This window comes from Chelonoidis abingdonii, chromosome 6 (genome assembly GCF_003597395.2).
Source record: "Chelonoidis abingdonii isolate Lonesome George chromosome 6, CheloAbing_2.0, whole genome shotgun sequence".
NCBI classification, from domain to species: Eukaryota; Metazoa; Chordata; order Testudines; family Testudinidae; genus Chelonoidis; species Chelonoidis abingdonii.
This window is the reverse complement of record NC_133774.1, coordinates 108,995,526-109,020,840: the sequence shown is the minus strand read 5'-3', so window position 1 is coordinate 109,020,840 and position 25,315 is coordinate 108,995,526. Positions and strand designations below refer to the sequence as shown.

Genomic DNA, 25,315 nt, shown 5'->3' with positions numbered 1-25,315 from the left:
TGTTTGCTGAAAGGCAGATATTCCTTGTCTCCTGTCTTCCCCTTCTTGCTGCCTGAGGATCCTGTTATAATTTACATGTAAACTGAGGTAAACACACATTCCTTTGTTTGAGACCTGCTTGACTTGTTCTGCCCAGTTGGGGCTACCTGGGTTTGAACATGTGCCACCAACATCATTCGAGAGGGAAGTCACAATTTTACATATAATGTTGCTACATACATTCAACTATGGTATTATTGACTAGCATTTAGTTTTAAAATGATACCTTACAAGGCATATGTTGTACAAAGATTATTACAATAATGTGTAGGGTATGAATACTCTTTAAATATAGTAATCCCTGCAATAGTTTTCAGAATGGAGAGAGGTAAACAGTGGTGTCCACCAGGAGTCTGTACTGGGACCAGTCCTATTCAACATATTCATAAATGATGTGGAAACAGTGAGGTGGCAAAATTTGCAGATGATACAAAACTACGCAAGATAGTTAAATCCCAAGCAGACTGCGAAGAGCTACAAAAGGATCTCACAAAACTGGGTGACTGGGCAACAAAATGGCAGGTGAATTCAGTATTGATAAATGCAAAGTACTGCACTTTGGAAAACATAATCACAACTACACGTATAAAATGATGAGGTCTAAATTAGCTGTTACCACTCAAGAAAGAGATCTTGGAGTCATTGTGGATAGTTCTCTGAAAACATCCACTCAACGTGCAGCTGCAGTCAAAAAAAGCAAACAGAATGTTGGGCATCATTAAGAAAGGGATATATCATATTGCCTCGATATAAATAAGAAAATATCATATTGCCTCTGTATAAATCCATGGTATGCCCACATTTTGAATACTGCATGCTCCATCTCTAAAAAGATCTATTGGAATTGGAAAAAGTTCAGAAAAGGGGAACAAAATTGATTAGGGGTATGGAACAGCTTCCATATAAGGAGAGATTAATAGGACTGGGACTTTTCAGCTTGGAAAAGAGACGACTAAGGTGGGATATGATAGAGGTCTATAAAATTATGACCGGTATGAAGAAAGTAAATAAGGAAGTGCTATTTACTTCTCATAACACACAACTAGGGGTCACCAAATGAAATTAATAGGCAGCGGGTTTAAAACAAAAGGAAGTATTTTTTTCACACAATGCAGTCAACCTCTGGAACTCTTGTGAGAGGATGTTGTGAAAGCCAAGACTATAATAGGACTCAAAAAGGAAATAGATACATTCATGGAGGATAGGTCCATCAGTGGATATTAGCCAGAATGGGCAGGGATGGTGTACCTAGCCTCTGTTTGCCAGAAGCTGGGCGACAGGGGATGGATCACTTGAAGATTACCTGTTCTGTTCATTCCCTCTGGGGCACCTGGCATTGGCCACTTTCAGAAGATAGGATATTGGGCTAGATGGACCTTTATTCTGACCCGCTATGCCAGTTTTTAAGTTGTTATAGCTGGTTGTGTAGTTACATACTTCTGAAATGTTCTGACCTGAGTAGAAAGTAAAGGTAGTTCTTTGAGTGTTGGTCTCTGTGTGTTTTCCACACATAGGTACGCATGTGCTCCATGCACCTGAGACTGGAGATTTCTAGCAAATAGTGTCCATTGGTCTGCAGCTGCACATTTGCCCTCTTTGTGCTCTGAATGGAGGATGCAGGCGGTGTCACAGACCAATGTCTCTCCAATTCCTTCATATTGATGTATGGCCTGAGTCAGAATCCTCTCTGTCCCTCCATGTTTCTTCTTCTTCAGAACCTGGAAATATAATTGTTCATAGTTTTTAGTGTAGTTAGTTAAAATTTTAGTGTCATAATATAATAAGTGTAGCTTAATTTCTCTTCATCTTGGGGAGCCTCTCCCCAAAGATTATACCCAGATTCCCAGGGTTTAAGAACTCTATCTCCTGCCTCTGCTTTTTCTCCATGAGTGAAGAAAATCAGTGCTACTTTGATTGCCTTGGAGAGGCTCACATATCCGCTATGTACAGCATCTGCTGTTCCTTTCCTCCTTGAACCCGTGAGGGACAAGAGCTTACATTGAGGAAACGTCTCATAACCTTCTCAGAACCAGGCCAGGGAGACCCCCTATATATCAGCCTCAGGCAATGAGCAGCACCCCTCCGAGAATTAGCTCAGGAGCTGAGGCCAGAGCTTCTAAGCCTAAGGAATCATTCACTAAGGCTTTTCATGAGAATAAACGGCACTCTCACAAATGCAAGGACAGATCTTTCCTTCCAGGTCTGCCTTTAAAAAAGGGATCCCTCTCTGATTCCATCCAAGTCAGGTGAGTCCTTATGTGTGGATCCTAAGTATTTAGGTCTGCTACCAGAACATGAGAGTAAGGCACAAAGGAGAAAGAATCCGCCAGTACTTATTAAGGCTCTGGTTCACAAGCCAAAGGATCAGCACCCACTGATGCAATGTAAGAATTGCAGGCTAAACTCTTCTACGGTATGGAACCACCCCAGAAAGGTCCACCATAACTACGGATGTGCCGGATCCATGAGTCCAGGCCACTGGAACACTTCACACTCTGGGATGAACTGAAACCTATACCATCTCCCCAGAGGATATCATCAGCCATCCCTACCCTCAATGTCTTCTCCTTTCACAACCAGCCCTCCTGAGGGACATAGAATATTAGGGTTGGAAGAGACTTCAGGAGGCATCTAGTCCAATCCGCTGCTCAAAGCAGGACCAACACCAACTAAATCATCCCAGCCAGGGCTTTGTCAAGCTGGGCCTTAAAAACCATTAAGGATGGAGATTCCACCACCTCCATTCCAGTGCTTCACCATCCTCCTAATGAAATAATGTTTTCTAATATCCAACCTAGACCTCCCCAGCTGCAACTTGAGACCACTGCTGCTTCTTCTGTCATCTGCCACCACTGAGAACAGCCTAGCTCCATCCTCTTTGGAACCCCCCCTTCAAATAGTTGAAGGCTGCTATCAAATTTCCCCTCGCTCTTTTCTTCTCCAGACTAAATAATCCCAGTTCCCTCAGCCTCTCCTCGTAAGTCATGTGCCCCAGCCCCCTAATCATTTTCGTTGCCCTCCGCTGGACTCTCTCCAATTTGTCCGCATCCATTCTGTAGTGGGGAGACCAAAACTGGACACAATATTCCAGGTGTGGCCTCACCAGTACTGAATAGAGGGAAATAATCACTTCCTTTGAGCCCTGGCAATGCTCCTACTAATAAAGTCCGAAATGCCATTGGCCTTGGCAACAAGGGCACACTGCTGACTCAGATCCAGCTTCTCATCCACTGTAATCCCCAGGTCCTTTTCTGCAGAACTGCTGCTTAGCCAGTCGGTCCCCAGCCTGTAGCGGTGCATGGGATTATTCCTTCCTAAGTGCAGGACTCTGCACTTGTCCTTGTTGAACCTCATCTGATTTCTTTCGGCCCAAACCTCCAATTTGTCTACGTCACTCTGGACCCTATCCCTACCCTCCAGCATATCTGCCTCTTTGCCCCAGCTTAGTGTCATCTGCGAACTTGCTGAGGGTGCAGTTCATCCAGATCATTAATAAAGATGTTGAACAAAACCGACCTCTGGGGCACTCCACTTGATACCAGCTGCCAACTAGACATTGAGCCGTTGATCACTACCTGTTGAGCCTGACAATCTATCCAGCTTTTCATCCACCTTATAGTTCATTCTTTCACTTGCTGACAAGAATACTGCGGGAGACTGTATCAAAAGCTTTGCTAAAGTCAAGATATATCACATCCACCACTTTCCCCATATCCACAGAGCCAGTTATCTCATCATAGAAGGCAATAAGGTTGGTCAGGCATGACTTGCCCTTGCTGAATCCATGTTGACTGTTCCTGATCACCTTCCTCCAAGTGCTTCAAAATGGATTCCTTGAGGACCTGCTCCATGATTTTGCTGGGGACTGAAGTGAGGCTGACAGGTCTGTAGTTCCTCGGGTTCTCTTTCTTCCCTTTTTAAAATATGGGCACTATATATACCTTTTTCCAATTGTCTGAGACCTCCCCCGATTGCCACAAGTTTTCAAAGATAATGGCCAATGGCTCTGCAATCACATCAGCCAGCTCCCTCAGCACCCTTGGACTTGTGCATGTTCAGCTTGTCTAAATAGTCCTTAGCCTATTCTTTCACTACTGAGGGCTGCTCACCTCCCCCCACCATACTGTGTTACCCAGTGCAGCAGTCTGGGAGTTGACCTTGTCTGTGAAAACCGAGGCAAAAAAAGCATTGAGTACTTCAGCTTTTTCTACATCATCTGTCACTATATTGTGTCCCCCATTCAGTAAGGGTCCCACACTTTCCCTGACCACTTTATTGTTGCTAACATACCTGTAGAAACCCTTCTTGTTACTCTTCACATCCCTTGATAGCTGCAACTCCAATTAGCACTGGAGGAAGAAACATCTTGGCACTGGAGAAAGAAACCACCTTAAGGAGATAGGGATGTCCTCTCCTGTTCATAATCCAGAGCACGTGTTGTCTCTGTCTGTATTCCACTACCTGCCCTCCTCCATCTCTTCTTCAGCTCTTTCTGATTCACGGTAAGATGAGGAAGTGGAGAGCATTGGTTTGCACTTCCTCTTATACCCTTGCTTTGGAGCCCAAGGAGGGCAGTTGTGGAGGTGAGGACCAATTGGCACTACTTGCTAGAAATCTCCAGTCTCAGGTGCCTGGAGCACGTGTACTCACGTGTGGAATACAGATAGGGGACATGAATCTTAAAGAATCTCCAGTTACAGATGTTCATATTTATTTCAGGGATTCATTAAAATGGGAGAAGCAGCAAAGAGTCCTGTGGCACCTTACAGACTAACAGATGTATTGGAGCATAAGCTTTTGTGGGTGAATACCCACTTCGTCAGATGCATGTCAGGTATTCACTCACGAAAACTCACGCTCCAATTAGTCTGTTAGTCTATAAGGTGCTGTTTTTACAGATCCAGACTAATATGGCTACCCCTCTGATAATTAAAATGGTCATAAGTAATCCTTTTTGAGTTATGATTTATTTTGTAAACTGGTAATATGAGATTCTTGCACATGCTGAGCTACCTTCCAACCTCTTGACTGGCACATCATTGGCAATAGATCTGAACATTCTTTTAATTTTTAAGTAGTGTTTTTGTGAGGACAGCTGTAGAAGCTGTTGTTTGATAGATATCTTCCTGACTCCCTTTCACCTCTTTGCTCACCCTTCCTGCCATTTTCCCTCCACTCCCCACACACCAAATAAATAAGTATTGGAATACAGTTAAGAAAAGAAGAACTGGCGCTTGCAAGCTGTATGTCCGTCATCCTGCCGATCACTCTGCTTGTACAACATACTCCCCTACCCTTAGCCCCCCCCTTTTTGTCATTTTAGCTTGTAAGTCCTTTGGGGGTAACATCGTGGCACCAATCCTGTTTAGGCTAGTCATAGTCCATAAAACACCAAAGAAAAAAAATCCACACTTTTCCAGCCATATGTTTTTGGAGGGTCAAGGAGATCTGTGTGAGCATTAAAGGGGTTGCTGCCTCTTTAGCTCAGCAAGTCATCAGTTTCTGGAAAGATAATATCAGTCACAATGGGGAATTACTTTCTGTCCTTGTATTGTGCGAAAAAAGGAGAGCGGAGTGGACCCTGCCCTCATTTTTGTTTGTTTGTTTGTTTTTAGTTTTTTATTTCTTGTGATGACTTACTTTCAGATTCAGTTAGTTTGGCTCCTGCTTGCATTTCTGCTTTCTTCTTGTAGTTTTCAACTTGTCGCCAACCAGGATATATGCTCAGGAGCCAGCAGGAAGTATCAGTATTATTTCATAGTAATTATTCCTTTGGTAAGATGAGACATGCAATGTTAGATCGAGCTTTTCATATATGCCATTGATACAAGAGGAAAATGTCTGGTGATAGGAAACAGTGTAAGAGGGTTTCTTGGCACTACCTGTGTTAGTAGTCTCCTTTTTCAGTTGGAGAAATCCTCTCCCTTTAAGGGCTGGTCCATGTTACCGCTTAAGTCGATGTAACTTACGTTGCTCAGTGATGTGAAAAAGACACACAGCCCCGAGCAAAGTTAGTTACATTGACCTAAGTGCTGTCCACACTGGTGCTATGTCGGTGGGAGATGCTTTCCTGCCGACATAGCTTCTGCCTCTTGCAGATGTGAGGTAATTACATCAACGGAAAAGCGCTCCTCTGTCAGCAAAGCTTGTCTTTACCAGAAGTGCTACAGTGGCACATCTGTGCCAAGATAGCCCTTGAGTGCAGACTTGCCATAACTGGTCAGGGAATATGTGTAGTATCTTTTGGAAAGAACTCGTTTTATCAGTTCTTTCCCCTGAGTGTACTGTAGCTTGAGTGTACTGTAATCTTTTTCCTATTGTTTGATATTGCTGTATGCAGAATATAATACCATTTTGTGGATGAGTCCATTCAGGAGATTAGATATTGGGCTATTGAGGGCCATATGGGTACCTAAAAAAATGGATAGACTCATGTATAACACAGTATAAAGTGAAATGTCAGAGAAGATGAAGCTCTGGTGTCTGCTTTGTGGTGCTGGTTCTTTTAATTTCAAAACAAAGCAAAAAAAGTAGAAGAATTTTGAGAGAGTGAATCTGTTGAATAGCAGAGAAAGATTGTACTGGGCTTTATCATACTGTGATTTGAAGTCTGAGAGTGTTCCCAGTGACTTCACTGGGAGCAGGAGCAAGTCTTATTCAATTTTTAGCTACATGATTAGTAGTCAGCTTAAAAAGTCTATCCAAATCTTGAATCTTTTTTGTTTTTCATTTAACAGCCTACTATTTCATCATTATAAACCAACCTCATTTATTTTTGCTTATCCTTATTGATAATTTGAAGTAATGAGAATGCATGCAGTTTTACACTATATTACTGCTAAGATTTTGTAACAGAATTGATGAATTTTTGGTCAAAGGCAGCATTTGATGGGCTGTTTAGATAAAGGCCTGGAAAAGGAAGGGTTATCTACAACTTGAGCGAGTTTATTATGGCTTAGTGATTTGCTGATTGATTTAGTTTGCTGTCAGTTAGGGCTCTCTTAATGTCAGTTTTCTTTGCATAATGCCTTGAAATAAAGACTGATGAAGTTTCTCAGATTGATGCCACTTACATAAACTGACCCCGATTTGCCCTGTTCTGCATGACAATTTAAGTGACAGCAGTTAGAGGAAATATAGCAATGAATATGCAACTTAAGGATTAAGGAAAACTCAAGTAAACCTTTCAGAATGTAAAACTAGGCATAAAAGCTAGAAGCTGTTCTGTTAATTCCACAGTTGTCTTGTGTTTAAGAAATAGGCTGATGATGTGTCCCAAGTGGCGTACTGATGAAGTGAAATTGAAAGAGAAAAGTTTAGGAAGGATTAAAAATTAAATGATATATTTTTGAGTTATACTAAATTTTCTCTTGTCTTTATCCTATTTGAAAGTGCAGTTCTAGAGTGTGTGTTTTGTAAATATGTGAATTTCAGATGCATGAAGTCTTATCATTTGAAATGCATCTGTTCTCTTCTTGTACTCCCATATTGCATGTGTAACTTAAACTGTTGTCTTGGTTATTGGGTGTGACATACCGGAGTACAATCCAGACCAGTGGGGACCTGTCACCTCTGCCTTGTAACCTGGGATGCTCTGTAATGCCTTGCTGTTGTAGCCTCCAACCTGGACTGCTTACAGCCAGCCGCCAGCTTTCAGGTCTCTTTTAGATGTGTTTTGTGTGTAATTGCAGCCTGCCATTTACATCCTGGCTCTCACTAGCCTTGGTTATACTGCAGGGTGATCCCAACACACTCCATATTTCCCCCCAGAAATGTTTCCTGTATTGCACTGCCATTTCCTGGACTGTCCAAATATATTAAGACCATTATTCCTTTAAGTGAATAATATACACTAGTTTGTTATCCTAAGTACTGTTGCCCAGCTACCTTAACTTAAACACACTGGATTAGATAAAACAATAAAACAAGTTTATTAACTACAGAGAGATTCTAAACGAGTACAAATAAGGCATAACAGTTAGAGGTGGTTACAAGAAAAATAAATATAAAATGCTTTCTGGTATCTAGCTTAACAAACTATATTAGAATCCAGCAAAGCTTCTCACCACATGCTTATAACATCATTACTGATCAAACTCTTCAGGTCAGGACCTTCTCTGGTCCACCAGAGTCCAACAGCTGTGTCCTTTGTCTTCTCAAGTGCAGCAGATGAGGTCAGCGAGGGGACAGAAAGGGGTGTTTGGGGTGTTTGCCCCTCCTTTTTATAGTGTCAGTTCCTCACTGAAAATCATTTCCAGCTAAGATCCAAGAGATATGGGGTCTGGTGCAGGAAGGAAACCTTGTTGTTTCTTTGCTAAGATGCTGATCTCTTTGTCCCTGCCTCCCATTCTTGCCAAAGAATGGCCACTTGATATGACTGTTTACTGCTTAAATGTAAATCAAGGCACCAGAGCCGGCTCCAGGCATAAGTGCAGGAAGCAAGTGCTTGGGACGGCCAATGGAGAGGGGCAGCACGTACGGCTCTTTGGTGGCAATTCAGCTGCAGGTCCCTCACTCTATCTCGGAGGGAACGACCTGCTGCTGAAGTGCCGCCGATCACAGCTTTTTTATGGCGGCTCTTTTTTTTTTAACCGCAGAAACGCTGGAGCCAGCCCTGCAAGGCACACAGATTACTTTGTTTAGGACAGACCTTCTGATTTCTGCCTGAGCAGGGCTGTGGGTTTGGAACACATGTTGTTAACATCATACAGGGGAATCTTATAACTTCACATATAATGTTGCTACCTATATTTCATCATAATTGACCTGCAAGTTATGAGTTTTTAAATGATACCTTGCAAGGCATACATTGCACAAAGATTATTACAATAGTGTATAGGATGTAAACACAGGGTTGCATGCGTATGTTTAACCTGTTGTCTTGCTTATTGGGTTACCAAATTGATTAATGGATAGTGGAACATGCTGCTAAAGAGTTACAATAGTCAAGTCCAAACACTGTTTACTGAACTGAAAACAGCATCAGTTTTTAGGGTTCAAAATTTCCATTGCTTTTCAGGGCAAGTATATTTTGAGTGGGGCAGGGGCACGCGCTTTTGAAAAGTATGGGTGTGGTACCTGAGTTTGTGTTATTGAGAGAGAAAGGCAAGGGTGACAGTCAAAGCAGAAACCACCAAGATTGGGAAGGGGGAGAGAAGAAGCATCTAACAGATAGGTGGATGAATGGAATAATTTTATGAGTCTGAATGATTAGGGATACGTATCAAATATCAAGTTAGCCTGTAGATGGGTGGGACTTTCATAGGTTCAGATAAACATTCAATCCAAACCTCCCTCCTTTTTTTGCCCTGGGAAACTGACAAACCCCTTCTCAAAGTAGAAAAATATTTAAGAACGTTTTTCAAAAACTCTCTCAAGACATAGGTGACCTGTCCACACTAGCTAGATGCTGCCAGAACAAAAACATTGACTAGAACTCTCTTTAAAACTGGTTGTCTAAAACAATTTCAGAGTAGAGTCAGTTTCCCAGTGAGAAATTTTTCTGCTTGAGACATATAATGTGTGTTAGACAGTGCAACAGAATGAGAACTGTTTATACAATTCCATTTAAAAAATATATTGAATATATTCAGGTTGCATGATTAAGCATTCAAAGCACTTAATTCTGGCCCATTCATTGTAGGCATATGCTTTATGGTAGGCTCTTTACTTATGAGGTCACATTCTGTAATCTCTAGTAAATACAATATCATCTTTTTTTCCTACATTAGATACACATGTATCACCTTGTACCTTTTTTCTTTCTTATCTGTTTACACAAACTGCTTTGTCAAAATAATCCTGATTAAACTTGAGTTAGAGTTTTATATAAACTCTCTGTGGTATTTATGTAAATAATTTTGTCAGCCCCTTATTCTTGTACTGGTAATTTTTTTCAGCCATCAGCACAGTTTTTATTTGGCACTGCAGTCGGAGTTAGATCAGGCTCTAAACTACTAAGCTAACGTACCTGTGCGCACATACATTTTGCTGTATTTCTTAGGTGTACATCACTTAACCATGAAGCTGACTTAACAGCAAAGTAACATACTCCCAGTACCTTTAGGCTCTTACGGAGTCTTGCTGCTCCTTCCCCCACAATATCTTGGAAATCTAATATTAATTTCCCCATTTTGCTCCCTTCTGATCATTCCAAAACGTAGTCTCTAAAATTGTCTTCCTTGGCAGTTCATCAGGCAATATCATTCCCTCTTCAAGTCACTTCATTAGCTTTCCCTTCCCCACCATATCAAGTTTAATCAGCTCATCTGCCCCTTAAAAGCCCAGTCTAAATATCTAAATCTCTGTAGTTTCTTATTGTGTTCCCTCAGTGGTGTTAGTCTTGGGGTGTCTTCATTTTCTCCTCCCACTCCATCTTCATGCCCTCTTCATGATGCTCCCCGATTCATGGAATGACTTTCCAATACCGTGCCCTTCTTTTGCTGACACACAAGCCTTCCAAAGACTTCCTTTCTCCATGAGACCCATAAATACTAACCCACAGTAAAATGATCAATATTGCTTAAGAGGAAAAGAGAAAGAAAATGGGAGAGAGGAGGAAGGGAATAGTTTTAACAGCTTCCTCTGTGTCTGTTTCTTAAACTGTAAGCCGTCTGGGGCAATGACTGCCTTTATTTTTCATCTTGTACGCTACCACGCATAAATAATGAAAATAATATTCCATGCATCAGCAAGATCCTCCTCCTAAAATGATAGCTTGCTTCAATAGTTAGAAGAAAGTTTGGAGTCCCCAGAGCCTGAACTTATCAACAAACTCCCCCCTAATGGTCTTAATTTATAAATTATTTTCTATTGGATCAATAGTTATTCTTTATAATAATTTCCATGACTATTGTTTTATGCCCATTTGCTGTGGTTTCCAGAAGAAGCACTTTCCCTTCAGTCTCTGTCAATTTCAATGCTCTCTTTTCAGTTTTCTTGTAGGAAGTCATGTCATTACCTCTGACAGAGAATATAGCCTTTTATTTCAAGCTTCCTTCCCTTGGGCTATCCTCCGAGACCTTTGGGGGAACATAATTGTTATCGGAACAAAGGGGATAGAGGTAGGCCCCAAGTGTGGCCCTGAGTCAGCTTTGGTTGAAAAAAGTTGTAACAGGACTGGTTTGATTTTTGGCACATTTAAATTGTACGTGCCACGGTTGAATGGAGCCCAACAAAAAGTTTACTGTTGAAACAAGATACCAGGAGAACAGATCATTAAAAAAGTGCCAAACAGCTGCAAAAGTGCAATTTTGCTGAATGTTGTCTCCCATGAGGCCTTTTCTGATGCCTGAGAAGCTGCTATATTTACATCTTCTACTGATGTTGCCACTAGACATTTTGGGCGATGGGACAAAGCAGCCAGAGTGAATTTTCAAATGCTAAAATGAGGGGGGAAATTAATCCCTCTACCCACAAAAACAGCCTCCACAGGCTTCTAATAAATATCATAAAATCACTCGGGGTTGGCCTTCTCAAAGCCAAAATTAATTGGTATATGTTTGTTTTTGTGAACCTGTTAAACTAATCTTATTTATGTAATATTAGGGCCAGACATAAACTAGGGTTGCAGTAATAAAAGGCATACTATACGTTATCCATTAAACACACAGAACTCCTATCTTCTGAGTTTTATTTTCACACATCAGCCAAACTTCACACTATACATAAAATTTGTAGTCTCTTCAGATTTTTATCTAAGTGCTTTGTTATACTAAAGTTAGGCTCTCATTCTTCTGCAGTCCATTTATTATTCTTTCTTTTGTTCTTTTTATCTCTATATATTGCCTTTAGGTACATTTTACTACCTACTAATATTCTTTTTAGTTCAGGATTTTCTGAAGGGGGAAACCTAACAGGGGAATGTTAATTTTGATTTTTCTTTTTTTCATACTTGAAAAATAAAGATGCAATATGTGAAATACTTGGTTCCTGATTTTTTTGACTGCTGTATTATACGGTACACATTTGAGGCTTATGCTGCCTGTCTGGTCTGTTTATGACACATTCTTTGATTTGCATTAGCTCATAATAGATTGCCTATGGTTATTTACTTCCTTCCCTTTCCTTTCTTCTAAATGGGAGATAAAATCATCTCTAGGTATGTAATTGCTGTACACTCAGCTGGTGTAAATGAAATGGAAGTCAGTAGCACTACACTGATTTACAGGCTGAGGATCTGGTCCTTTATGCAGTTTGTTTTACGTTTGGTATTTATTGGCAGCTATGAAGGCATTGAATAATATTTTAATCTTTTTTTATCTGCAAATCAAAACACAGAAAGTACAACTGCAGAAAAAATTAGTTCTTGTTGGATTGTTTTTACTCTCACTAGGTTACATTAACCTAATAATCGGGAAAAGGGTATCCCACTGACAGAGTATTTCCACATGGAATAAATAACTGATTTTCCTTTCCTCATGAAGTATAATAAATACATTAGTACTTTGACAAGAAATCATTTAATAATTTGTGCACTCTGATCTATGTGTTTCCTAAAATATTTTTCCACCAGAGTTTTCAACTTGGTAATACTTTGAGTGACCTTTGATCTAGTTAATTAAATTTAAAGGATATGCTTTAGCCCTCATTTTGTACTTTAATCTTCATGTCTCTTGACCATTGCTGCATAATTTATCAGTGTCAGCTAACAGAATGCCATATTTTACTATACTTTATAAAAAAAATTCCCAAAGATTAGTCTTCTAGCTGACAAATTTCTAGCTAATAATATAATGAAAAAGATATTTACAAGCATAATATTGCACTGTACATCTTAGAATTGCTGTTTCTGAATAACAGTGAGCACACAGAGATGATCAGGCAGTCATATCACTGAAGGGAGGGAATATATCTATAATTTCTGCATGTGCTGTAGTAAGGGGCTTCCTGTGAAAACTCTTATTCTATTCTAAGGTTGACTGGAGGGGGACAATATATTGATTTTAAAATTGCACTTTTGCTCCATAGTTCATTCTGTTAAAAAAAAAATCATATAAGACTTGAAGTAGTTTGCCTCACTGGGAGTTTGTCAGAGTAAGGTGCTCAACTTCATAGATCTGTAACCCAAACCAGACTATTTGTGAGAAACTCTGTAGTACAAATAGGCCATCCTCAAACTTAGTAGTGTTTGAGCAGGGTTCAGCTTACTTATTAGGTTAAGTAGATTTTTTTTCTTCTTGTTTTTCCAGTGTTTTGTTATGTTTTTGACTAATCCTTACCTTTATCTGTTTTAATTTAAAACAGGTAGTGTCACCTGTCAATGTCCATTTTAACCAAAATTAGGAAAGTGGAAGGATAAGTACTATCTTATCTATCTCCCCACTCACATTGCCTCCATTGTCATAGTAACTGAGTGCATCACAGACATTAACGCATTTATTCTCACAATGCCCCCTTTTACTGATTGGGAATAGACGCAAAAAGAAATTAAGAATAACATATTCAAAGGTACCTAAGTCCCATTTTCAAAAGTAATTTAAGGCTGGGTGTTTAAAAGTATTTAGGCATCTAAAGATGCAGATAGGCACCTTGTGAACTTTTCAAAATACCTGGAACCTAACTCCCTTTACAATCAATGGGAGTTTAGGCACCTAGACACTTTGGCAAATCCCACTCGCCATCCACCTGCATCTTTAAGCACCTAAAGATATTTAAAAATCTGGCCTTTAGGCTCTTAAGTTTCATTGAACATCACATATTAAAAATGAGATTTAAGTTCTTAACGTTTACCCCAGTCCATCACCTTAATTGCAAGACCTTTCTCCATGCTACTCTCTTCAGTACCCTTTTTGTGTCATTAGTTGCAGCCAGTTTAGCATGTTGCCTTTCTGTTTTCATGAAGCTGACAGGTCTTGAGCAGCAGTGTTGGAACATGGGTATGTTCTCATAGTGATAACTCCTTTTGGCATTATAATATGCTTCTGCCATGTCAATAGCACTAAAAGATATATGATTTAAAAAAATAACTACATCTCCTATGAAATGGAAGCATAGAGGAGGGAAAAGGAAGGGGACTCTGACTACTTACTCTGAACTAACCAAAAAAAGGAATTCATTACCATTTCTGCTGTAAAATTGGCAGTACTATGCGAGTTTCAGCCTTTATTAACTCACATCCTATATTCCAGCTGCCTTTTTTAATGTTTAAAATTAACATTCTTCAACCCTCAGAATTGCTGTGGCCTCTTTAGCTAAGTCTTCTGCCCCACTGACATTCCTACAATACTCGTCAGTCTGAAAGGGGTTTTAGCTTTTAAAGTGAATGTGTGAAAATATATGTGTGGGTTGCAAAAATTGCTTCCTATAGTATTCAGGGATCACTATGACTGGCTTTTCTGAATGAAAATCAATGTCTAATATGTATTTTAAAAATCATTCTTACTTGTAATGAAAGATGATTTGTTACTTATTTCAGATGTTCTATTCCCAGTTTGCATGTCACGCTATTACCAGTGTATTCAAAAAACAGAAGGGCTAACTAAAATTTGGTTCCCACAGACATGTCTGAATGTCAAATTTAGTGCTATAAAAATATATCCGGAAGGCTACAAAAGTATCTGTACTTGTCATTGTTGTATCTGTTTTTTTTAAAATCTGGCATGCTGGTGGAAGCAGGGGGCTGTGAAGCTCTGTTTCTGGAAGATACCTGATCTCCAATTCTGTTAACAACACTGTTGATCAGTGAATAAACCTTATTTGTAGAGTGATTGCAGATGTTATTTCTGTAGTATACAAATAAGGATAAAAACAAAAAATGTTAAATTCGAATAGAAACGAGTGAAATCACTGTTTGACCAACTTTAAAATGAGCAAATAGGAAAGATTTCTCCCTCTCCCACCAACGGTTCAAATAAGGGATGCTTAGGTACTGTAGGAAGCAATGTTCGTGACTCTCCATGTGATTTTGTTTGTGTTGACTCAACAATATATCAGTGTCTTGATTGATACTAAGCACATTTTACTGCTAGGGGTGCTGTCTTCCAGATTAGATTTACAATTGATGTTCTGGATATTTGTTACTGAAGATCTGCTGGTACCTTTCGGAGGCGTAGAGGATGTTGACTCCCGTGTCCTGATGATTTCAAATCTAGGCTGCCCTGTCAAAATTCCTCTGGGAGTTCAAACCTCCTTAAGGTTGCATAAATGTTTCCATTCCAGCTGCTTGTGTTTTGTTTGTGAAATTTCTGCCTTTCAATCTGGGTATTGTTTTTTTTTCCCCTGAAAGTTTGAGCATAAGAAGAGTTGAGAGGAAAATACACTATCCCTGTGATTTAAAAAATAAATAAGTCTTTCCAACCTTTTAAAACTGAAACAGCTGGGGTTAGAAAGGTCATGGTTGATAAGAAAATGGTGAAATGGGGTGCACAGCACCTTTTCAGTAGGGGCTTCAATAACACCTTGATTCTACAATTTCGTATACATGGGCAGAGCCCTGTTTTCACTAATGGGACTACATTGGCAAAAGGGTGCACCTGCACATGTGAGCTAGCAGGATCAGGTCCTCAACTCAAAGGGTGGGCAGCTAAGAAAAGTCAGTCTCCACATTTTAATTTTAGTTGTGACCTTAAATATGTACTTCAGGTATGCATGCTTGCAATTCACATATTGGTGACTAAATAGTTACAGAAATGGAGTTTTATTTCAAAGAAAAGTCAGCAAATACCAGAGTCCAAATTGCACCTGCAGCCTAAACCCTGTTCCCTTCTGTGTATTCATCTGTAAGTTACACAACAGCATACAAATTTCTCAAATAATAGAATGGGGCAAGATTTTTTCTCTGCATCTTGAGATACACGTTTAGCATCTTGAAATATATTTTCAATTTGATATACTTAATCTTATTGTCATTATCGTAAAAGTTGAGAGTATAATATATTGAAGGACTCTATCTTAATACTTATATAGAAAGGGTCAGAGTTAAGATGGGCATGTAACCTCAGCTTTGAGATTTCCTGATTTATGAGTGCTCAGTCACAGGCCCTGTTGCATCAAGGTACTTCAGCACATGCCTAAATTTAAGCCCATGTGCAATCTCATTCAGGTGAAGCATCATAGTGTTTTGTATGGAACATACTATTCTTTGTTTTGTTCTAAACCATTGTGTAATATTTTTTGTAAATGGCTGCCACATTCTACTCAAGATACGGATGCATTTGGTAGGTATCAACAAAGGCAAGCCCTTACGCTGGCTTGGATATCTTTCCTGGAGTGAGGCCATAATGTGTAAAGCACTTTGGGATTCTTCTTACTGAGAAAAGCTACCATATATGTGATGTAAGTAATTTATTAGTAATATTTGGCCGTATTCACCCCTGGTGTAATACATTTGACTTCAGCCCTGTTACTTTAATTTTGTTTTCACAAACAGTAGAAAATGTATAAAACAAAAACTTGAAAAAATCTTGGGAATTTCCTTTAGTGCTAATGAATTTATTTTAGCCTACAGATTTCATATTAACCTTAAAGCTGTTCTTACATTAGAAAACTCACTACAGGTCACTTCAGAAGAGAGAACTGTAACCTATAAAATGTGATGAACCTGTTGTAAAGAAGAGCAATAATCTCAACTGTGTTATACTATTTAGGGTAGATCTAAAGTTACTAGGACTGCCCAATCATTTTTATTCTCTGTTGCTGTTAACTTTATTATCAGTCTGATCAATATTACACAGCTGGAACATTCTTCCGTATACACAAAGCACAATTATATTTTCCCAGCTATACTGTAAACAGGTTATTTACTTTAAGAGGTCTGGAAGGTTCCTTGATTTCTTTTGTTGCATGCCAAATTAAATCTGTGGGGTTTTTTTTTAATGTGAGTTGAGAGAGTGAGTGTCTCAGTTCAATCTGAAAATATGCATCTTTACCTCAAACTGTGTTTGAGGTAAACTTCTCTGCAGAGAGAAATTGACCTTACACTGAAACTTGTTTTTAAGTACAGTGAAAAATAGTGTCAGCTGTTGAATGCAGTGATCTGTATTTGAAAGTATCTCCTAATTAAAGTGCAGGGTTGTGTGCTTTCTGTAATGCTATCACCAATTTACAATATTGGTAGGGTTACATAAACCTTTGCTATGTCTTTTCATTGTTAAATACTGTTGCTGAACTTCAGAAAATCTTCCAACCTTTATTTTCTTTATTAATAAAAGTTAGTTAGTGTGATTCTATTAATAAATTTGGCTGTATGCAAGCTGGCATTTATGTAAGGTCCATGCGGTATTGATTATTTATTTTACTTTTTAAAGGCTCTGATTATAAGTTTTATGGATGTCTACCAACTCGCAAGCTCCAGAGTTGCTACACTAGAGAGAGAAATAGCATCTCATCGACATCACATTGCAGCCCTGAAATCAGAACTCCAAACAGCTTGTCTTCGTGAAAATGAAAGCTTGCAATCAGTAAGTCTGCTTTCCATAGTTTAATTTGATTTTATAATTTGGATATTCAGATTACTAGGCTGTATCTACTCTCACACTGTGTAGTTCTGATAGGAATGTGTGATCATATTTCTTCAATATAGCTACTTTCATATCACAGTTTAGCACAGTAATACAATATTACCAGTATAAAAATGCTATTGTGATGCTTGATACGTGGCTATGGGGAGGGTGGTGGATGGAGAGCAATGAGAGGATTAATTTTACTACAATGTCTTGTATAAAGATTTGTTCATTGTTGCCAAAGCTAAAAACACAGCGTCATGGCTTCTTTGTCTTTGGCAATGCAGCTGGCAGTTAGATTTTGGACCTGAAACATACGATTGTCTATAGATGCAGCATATCCTATTAAGCCAGAATGTTATTAATTATGCGTATAACCAAAATGGTAATTAGAACATGTGATTATTCTCTGTAGACAGCTATACTTATTCATAATACATATCCAGTGAAAGAGAAATATTATGATTAATGATCTATAAAGTTAAAATCCTATTTCAAGAATCATTTGATGTCTAAAATATTGTTGTCCATGACAAAATTTGGGTTAATTTAAGGCTAATAAGGTGATTCTCCAGATCTGAAAACTGTCTTTAGGGGGATTATTGAATGCAGATATATTTGTGTCACACAGGCATCAGGCAGACATATAAACTGTCACAAATATGTAGCTAAATATGTCTTTAGTGAGATTATGTAGGTAATTTGCATATAATTAATACTTTTTTTCCAATTCTTTCTTTCTTTTTCCTTATTGTATAAAGGGATGAGCGTTTTTTTGTCTTGGGTTTTTTCTTTCTCCCTTTTCACTCTGGATACAGCAAAGGATAGTAAGGAAAACCGAGGTAATATTTTACACTGAGTGTCAAGTAGGAAGAGGGGAGTCGTTAAAACAAACCAAGTAAACATATCAGCAAAGCATTATTCAGGGACTGTGCTTGTGACTTTGGTTGGCTCCATAAGAGCTTGCATTAATTTCTCATTGACTCATTTCTACATTGGATCAGCACAGAGGGAGATATTTCCCTCGGTGCTGAACTTAAACTTTAAGATCTTTGGATGAAAGGTTGAATGTGTGATCTAATGATATCACATAAGTGCAAAGCTGTGTGGATACATTTGTGGCTCTAAACATCCTAAGAGGCCTATTGAAATTGTTTCTTTCCTTTTCCAACTAATTTTCCTTTATCTTTTTGGTACTACTAGGTTTACATGTGTACTGCTGAGCTGCTTCAGCCTTACTAGGTTGCTTTTTTGTCTTTTTATTATTGAGGGTTTCAGTCAAGATGACCACTTGTGTAGCTAAGAGTGAGAAGCCTGCCAAGATTACTGCAGTGAGGTTTGCTTGCCTTTGGATATAGAGAGTTTTTAGTTAAGATTATGCTATTACAGTTTTTGAAACACTATTCTATGGTTTGAAATGGCACTATAAAAAGCTATGATGCCTCTGATTAAACTTAACTCTTATTGTAAATTATATAATTCTATATACGTCATCAGTGCAAAAACTATGTTGTTATTGTCTGTCATTTGTATGGCAGTGGCATCCGTGGGCTCCAATCACAGATCAGGACCTTATTATGCTAGGTGCTACACAAACAAAAAAGACAACCCCTCTCCCTGGGAGTTTTCAGTCTACTGATAGCCTAAGTATAAGTATTAATGCAAAATTGTGGTTTAGAATTTAAACATAACAAAGACAGGAGATTCAAAGTAATTTTTCCTGAAACACCTTAACTCAACACACTTGCATGTATGTAGTATTTTGTAATATTTGTATATTTTGTAAGCTCTATCCATTAATATTTGCAGTGATTTCAGAAAGCCTGAATTTTAACAAATGTAGCAGTCATAAATTTGAACTTTCAGGTTGTTCTGTGTTTTAATTTCTCAACCTTAACACTCCAATAAATTGGAGTGGGATGTTTTTGCATTGAATTTCCTTTCTTAGATTTTAATAAAAAGGCAGTGTGATTGCTTGCTGAAATAGATATATGGATAGATAGTACATGGGAGCTTTCCCCTGACATCCCAAAGGTAAGGAAGGGTAGGTCCAGTGGCCTATTCTTAGGCTAGCCGCTTTGGCCCGGTATTTCAGATTTCATGCATACTATATAGCACGAAACCACTCTATTCACGAAGTCTTGGAGCACACAATAGTGGAATTGAATGTGTGATCCAATAATATCACATTTAGCCCCCCCCCCCCCTGTACAAAACCTAAGATAGGAGGGCTTTTATCCAGAGAGATTATCCAGTGCATTAACCCCAGACCAACTGGTCAATAGCTCAAATAGTTTGCAACAGTTTTTCAGGGTGCAGAGCTTCATATGTGCTCAGTACAGTACACGCCAATCTGGAAACCACGCAAATATATAGTTTATTGCTAAAAATAATTGTTCCTGGGAAGTACACCATTCTGTTAGTGTCTAGTATTACTTAAAACGGTAATTACTAAATCAAGATTTCATCTCTCCATTCTTCTCTTATCCAAACCATCCCTGAGAGTTTTCAACTAAGGATGTTGGTTTTAACTTCATCCTTATTTTGGTATCTATTTTCTTCTTTGGCTTAACTACCACTTGGCTGTCTTTCACCTTGTGATAATGTACGCTTCTCCTCACCTCTAGTTCCAAGTAATATCTCACAGACATTTTCCATTGAACTTTGTTTGATCCTCTTTCTTCCACACTACTGGTCCTCACATGCTTAAGCAAATGTTACTTCTCTGCATAGATCTTCTTCTAAAACCGCTACACAGGTTCCCATCTTCTCCCTGTCTTTCTGCCAAGAGGGTTTGCTGATTATGCAAAAAAAAACTGACACCTTATGCGTGATCCATTTATCTGCATTTTCCAGCTGTGCTCTGAATCAACATCTCCTATCTCCACTCCACTTCCAGCCCGCATACTATTTTCTCTGGCAACGGACACATGGTTATCCTATATTGTTAGTTATATCCAGAGATTGTGGTTCATTCACATTCATGCAGAGTGGAATGTGATCAAAGTAGATAGAAGTCAGCTATCAATATTTGTTTTTGTGGGGGATAATGAGAGAGGAGCTCAATTATTTTGGCAAAGGTAGGAACAGGGAACATAATGGCAGAATGGTTCACAGACCTATACAAAAATATGAAGTCTGCCCCTACTAGTCCCTAAAGTATCTTAATCCTTTTTTCCCTTTCTTTCTCCTCTGTCTACTGTCTCCCAGGGTGATCTCATTTTCTCCCTGGTTTTTTGTCTCTCACATCTATGTTGATGATTCACAAATATTTTCTCAATCCCTGGCCATCCCTTTGTGCAGCCTGCATCTCTGCCTTTCTCTAATGCATTTTTCATTCTTGCAATCACCTAAAACTCAGTATGGCTAAAACAGTGCTTATTATTTTTCCTCTAGAGTCTCTTCTTATATCTTTTCTGCATCCTTCCACTTCCACTGTTTTATTGGGCTGCCTTTGCTTGCGAAGCTTGATTATTTTTGAGTCCTCTCTGTCCATTCTCCATCTTATCTATGCTCTCGTCACAATTCTGCTGCACCTTCCTTTATCAACCTTTTTTCTTGCCCTCCATCTCTTGGTACCAACAACATTATGAATAGTTGTGTAATAGTTATAGTAACTGCTGTCGTTTCAGAGATGATAGCCTCCCACTTCTGTTTTCCCCACCCAAAATGTATCTGTCAAGACCCTGTTCCTTTTTTCAGGACTAATCAGGTTGTCCCCTGCTGGATCACTTAGCTGTGTAAATGAGTGTAGCTCCATTTAAGTCAGTCAAAGCTACATGGACTTAGCCATCGTTGGATGTGGCCATCAGGTTTTAATAGATCATTGACTTTTAGAACAGAAAGACCACTATGCTCATCTAGTCCATCCTTATCGCATAATACAGGTGAGAAATATTCACCCAGTTATTTCTGTGCATGAACAGCTTCCAAGGACTGCATGCTACATTCTTGCCACAGTCTCTCTCCATGAAGTTCAAAGTCAATATCTCATAATACAAAGTTCGCCATAATTTCTCCCTGTCTTCTGCGCTTATCTCTTCTTATACCTACCCACTCCCTTAAGAAAGTTTAAGTGACTCTGAAAATTATTGCTTATAAAATGAAATATCCCGAATCAAATTATAACTAATGTAATGCACATTGAAAAACATAATCCCAACTATACATATAAAATGAAGGGGTCTAAATTACTTGTTACCAACTCAAGAAAGAGGTCTTGGAGTCATTGTGGATAGTCCTCTGAAAACATCCACTCAATGTTGTTGTTTATTATTAATGTGCAGCGACAGTCAAAAAGCAAACAGAATGTTGGGCATCATTAAGAAAGGGATAGATAATAAGACAGAAAATATCATATTTCCGCTGTATAAATCCACGGTACACCCACATCTTGAATACTGCGTGCAGATGTGGTCCAAAATCCAAAAAGATATATTGGAATTGGAAAAGGTTCAGAAAAGGGCAACAGAAACAATTAGGGGTATGGAATGGCTTCTGTATGAGGAGCAATTAATAAGACTGGGACTTTTCAACTTGGAAAAGAGACGACTGAGGGGGGATATGATTGAAATCTAGAAAACCATGACTGATGTGGAGATAGTAAATAAGGGTTATTTACGCCTTCTCATAACACAAGAACTAGGGGTCACCAAATGAAATTAATAGGCAGCAGGTTTTAAACAAACACAAGGAAGTATTTCTTCACACAACACACAGTCAACCTATGGAACTCTGCCCAAGGATGTTGTGAAGGCCAAGACTATAACAGGTTCAAAAAAGAACTAGATAAATTAAATGGAGGATAAGTCCATCAATGGCTATTAGCCAGGGTGGACAGGGATGGCGTCTTTAGCCTCTGTTTGCTAGAAGCTGGGAATGAGTGACAGGGAATGGATTACTTGATTACCTGTTCTGTTCATTCCCTTTGGGGCACCTGGCACTGGCCGCTATCGGAAGACAGGATTCTGGGCTAGATGGACCTTTGGTCTGACCCAGTATGGCCGTTTTTATGTTCTTATAACTATATAACATAATTTGTGACTCTGTGATGGTTTTATGTATTAAGACCCTGACTGAGGCATACAACTGGAAAAGGTATAATTTAAAATGTATTTAAATACAGTCTCATTACTTTCTTATGTCTTGTTCATTGGTATCTAGCTGTAGTACCAGAGTTTGGACTTTGCTTCAAGGTTTCCCATTAAATGAACTCTTGTTACTTTACAGTTACTTTAACAGTAGAGTTCCTTGATCCATTTTACTCCTTCAAACACATTAGCTTACTTGCATTTTCATTCTGAGTTAGAGTTAACAGTAGGCTTTGAACGGAGAGCTTTGAGTGCTGTACAGTAAAGTAGTGGCAAGTCATAAGCAAGTACTTCTTGGGTGCTTTGGGGCAGGAGCAACCATAGCTTTGGGCAACTCATGCCACCATAGATGTCCGTGGCAAGCATGTGAATCCATGGTAATATACCGCCAAATGAACGTCTCTTGTGAGTCCAGTACTGCAGTGAGCTGTTTTAGCGACATGGCGTTTGCCACTGTGCTTTCAAACACATTCTAGAAAGTGATGAAAAGCAATTTAGGGCAAAGTTTGTGTTACCTGTAAAGGATGGTATATTTATTCATATGATGTCAGTTCTCCAGAGCCTCTGACCTTCATAGCTTCCAGCCTTGTGCTTTTTGCACTGATGTCAGCATCCCGTGTTTTGTAGAAGTGAAAATATTTGAAAAATTTTAATAGTGATGACAGAAATTGGGAGCCACAGTTGTGGTGGGCCAGGTGATTGAGTGTTTCTCTGAACCTGAATGTGCTCACTGCACTCTGTGGCTTGCTCTGTTCTGCTGCATGGTTCAGGACAGGGCAAGTCAGTATACGAGATGAGATGGGCACCTGGTACAGCACCACAGTGCATCTACCTGGCTGAGGGCAGAAGCATTGAGTTAGGTGGCAGTGGTTATCCCTACTCCTCCTCCATCCCATTGGAGTCCAAATTATAGGGGGAAGGGAAGGAGACAGAAAGGGTAGAGAGAGAGAATAATGGACAGAGAAGATGGAGAAATGGGTGCAAAGGAAATGGAAATTTGGTGGGAATAAAAGGTGAGGCATAAGGAGCTCAACATATTCAGTTTATCAGAGAGAAGGTTGAGAGATGACTTGACACATGGAAAAGGCACCCGATAGTGTAGACAGCTGCAGCGGCATAGCAGCCAGCAAAAAGAGCTGCTAACAGGGGAGTTTCAGAGGGAGTTCTGTTGGAGGAGCAGGTTTTTGTAGTTTGTGGATTGTATTGTGTGTTGGAGGCTGCTAGGGTCGTGTGCTGACGAGATCGGCCTAGCCCTTGATTAGGGCGGGGCTTACACGATTTGGGGTCCTATAAATAGCCCAGTCAGGCAGTGCACAGACAGCCTGCAGCGCACAGCAGCCAGCACACAGAGCTGCTAACAGGGGAGTTCAGAGGGGTTTGTACAGGGGGGACTCGGTGCAGGGAGAGATAAGACAAGAGGAACCAACAGGCCTAGACGAATGGAGCGGGCGGTGGTCTGCCTGTGGCCTGGTGCTGTTGGGGGCCCGTTGCTGTGTTGTGTGGTTGGCTGCCAGGCACGAAGTGAGAAGGCCATGACTGATACAGAGTGACTGAAAGAACAGTTGAGGATGATCTGGTTGGAAGCTGCTGGCAATGTACATGATTCCGGACGGGTACCTGAAAGGCGTTACTCTGCATGAAGTGCCGCCTGATCGAGGCTGTAAGGAAGAAAAGATCGAGGATTGGAGATGCAGGTGGAAACTTTGGTTGCAGTTTAGAGGGGTTCAGCAGAGATGGAACACGAACGAGGGGCTGAAGGATAGCTCAGACAAGCAGATGGAGCAGGACACAGAATTCTGAGTGAGGTGGACTGTGGTTGAGGGAAATGTGGACGGTGGAAAGCATGTGACTAGAGAACCAGGCAGACGAAAAGACGGGGCCAGTGAAGAGAATAGAACTCAGGAACAGGTTGCAGAGTTGGATAATGAGAAGGGGCACAGCAGCTGCGTCGCTGAGGAGAGAGGCAAGGAAACTATGAGAAGAGCAGCTGTCCTGCGGTAAGGAGGGAAGGAGTCAATGGAAGGCAACACCAAATACTAGCCCAGGAGGATGCAAGGGTGAATAGGAATTCGAGAGGCTTACAGCGTGTGCAGGGGATAGGACCGAGAATCACACTGTCACAGGAAAAGAAGGTCTACGTGATTGAGACTCCCTTATCTGAGTAAGTAGACAGCGCGTAACTGACCTGATCGGAGAACTGAAGGGTGTGTCTTTCTGCTGGGCTGCTAAGATACCGATGTGGACCTGAGGCTTGAAAAGGTCCATAGCGGGAAGAGCGGGACCAAGAATCGCTATTGTCCTTTCATGTGGGAACGATGATATGGCTCAGATACTCGCTGTGGACGTGTATCAAGGGGGACTATCCAGCGATTGGTAAGACGCTAAGGAATCGGATTCCATGATCTTCAGTGGATTCTGACCTGGTCAGAGAAGGCGACAAGGTGTGACAAGCATCTATGGCGATTCACAGATGGCTCAGGCAGGGTGTCTAATAAGGAGGGCTGGGAATGTAACGGTCTTGTGGAGCATTACCGACAGACGACTGTTCATCTCTGGGATGGACTTCACTCTGAGTAAGGAGGGAAATATGATTCTAGGATGGAGGCTCGCCGAACGATTACAGAGCTTAACTAGAAGTTTGGGGGAGTGGTTTGGAGATGTCCAGATGCTCTCCACAGCAGATTTAGCCTTGAGAGGGAAGTAAACAAAGTAAGAGTGGATCAGTCTGTGAACAGAACAGATTAG

General features: G+C 40.0%; 1 protein-coding gene across 5 annotated transcripts in view; it reads left to right on the top strand.

The window, feature by feature from the left end:
* Positions 1 to 25,315, top strand: part of CCDC171 (coiled-coil domain containing 171) — a 272,987-nt gene that overhangs the window by 167,592 nt on the left and 80,080 nt on the right. For all 5 annotated transcript variants that reach the window (XM_075067320.1, XM_075067318.1, XM_075067319.1 and 2 more), the window contains one exon: positions 17,286 to 17,438. In XM_075067320.1, the coding sequence (XP_074923421.1) occupies positions 17,286 to 17,438 (153 nt within the window). The remainder of the gene's footprint in view (positions 1 to 17,285; positions 17,439 to 25,315) is intronic.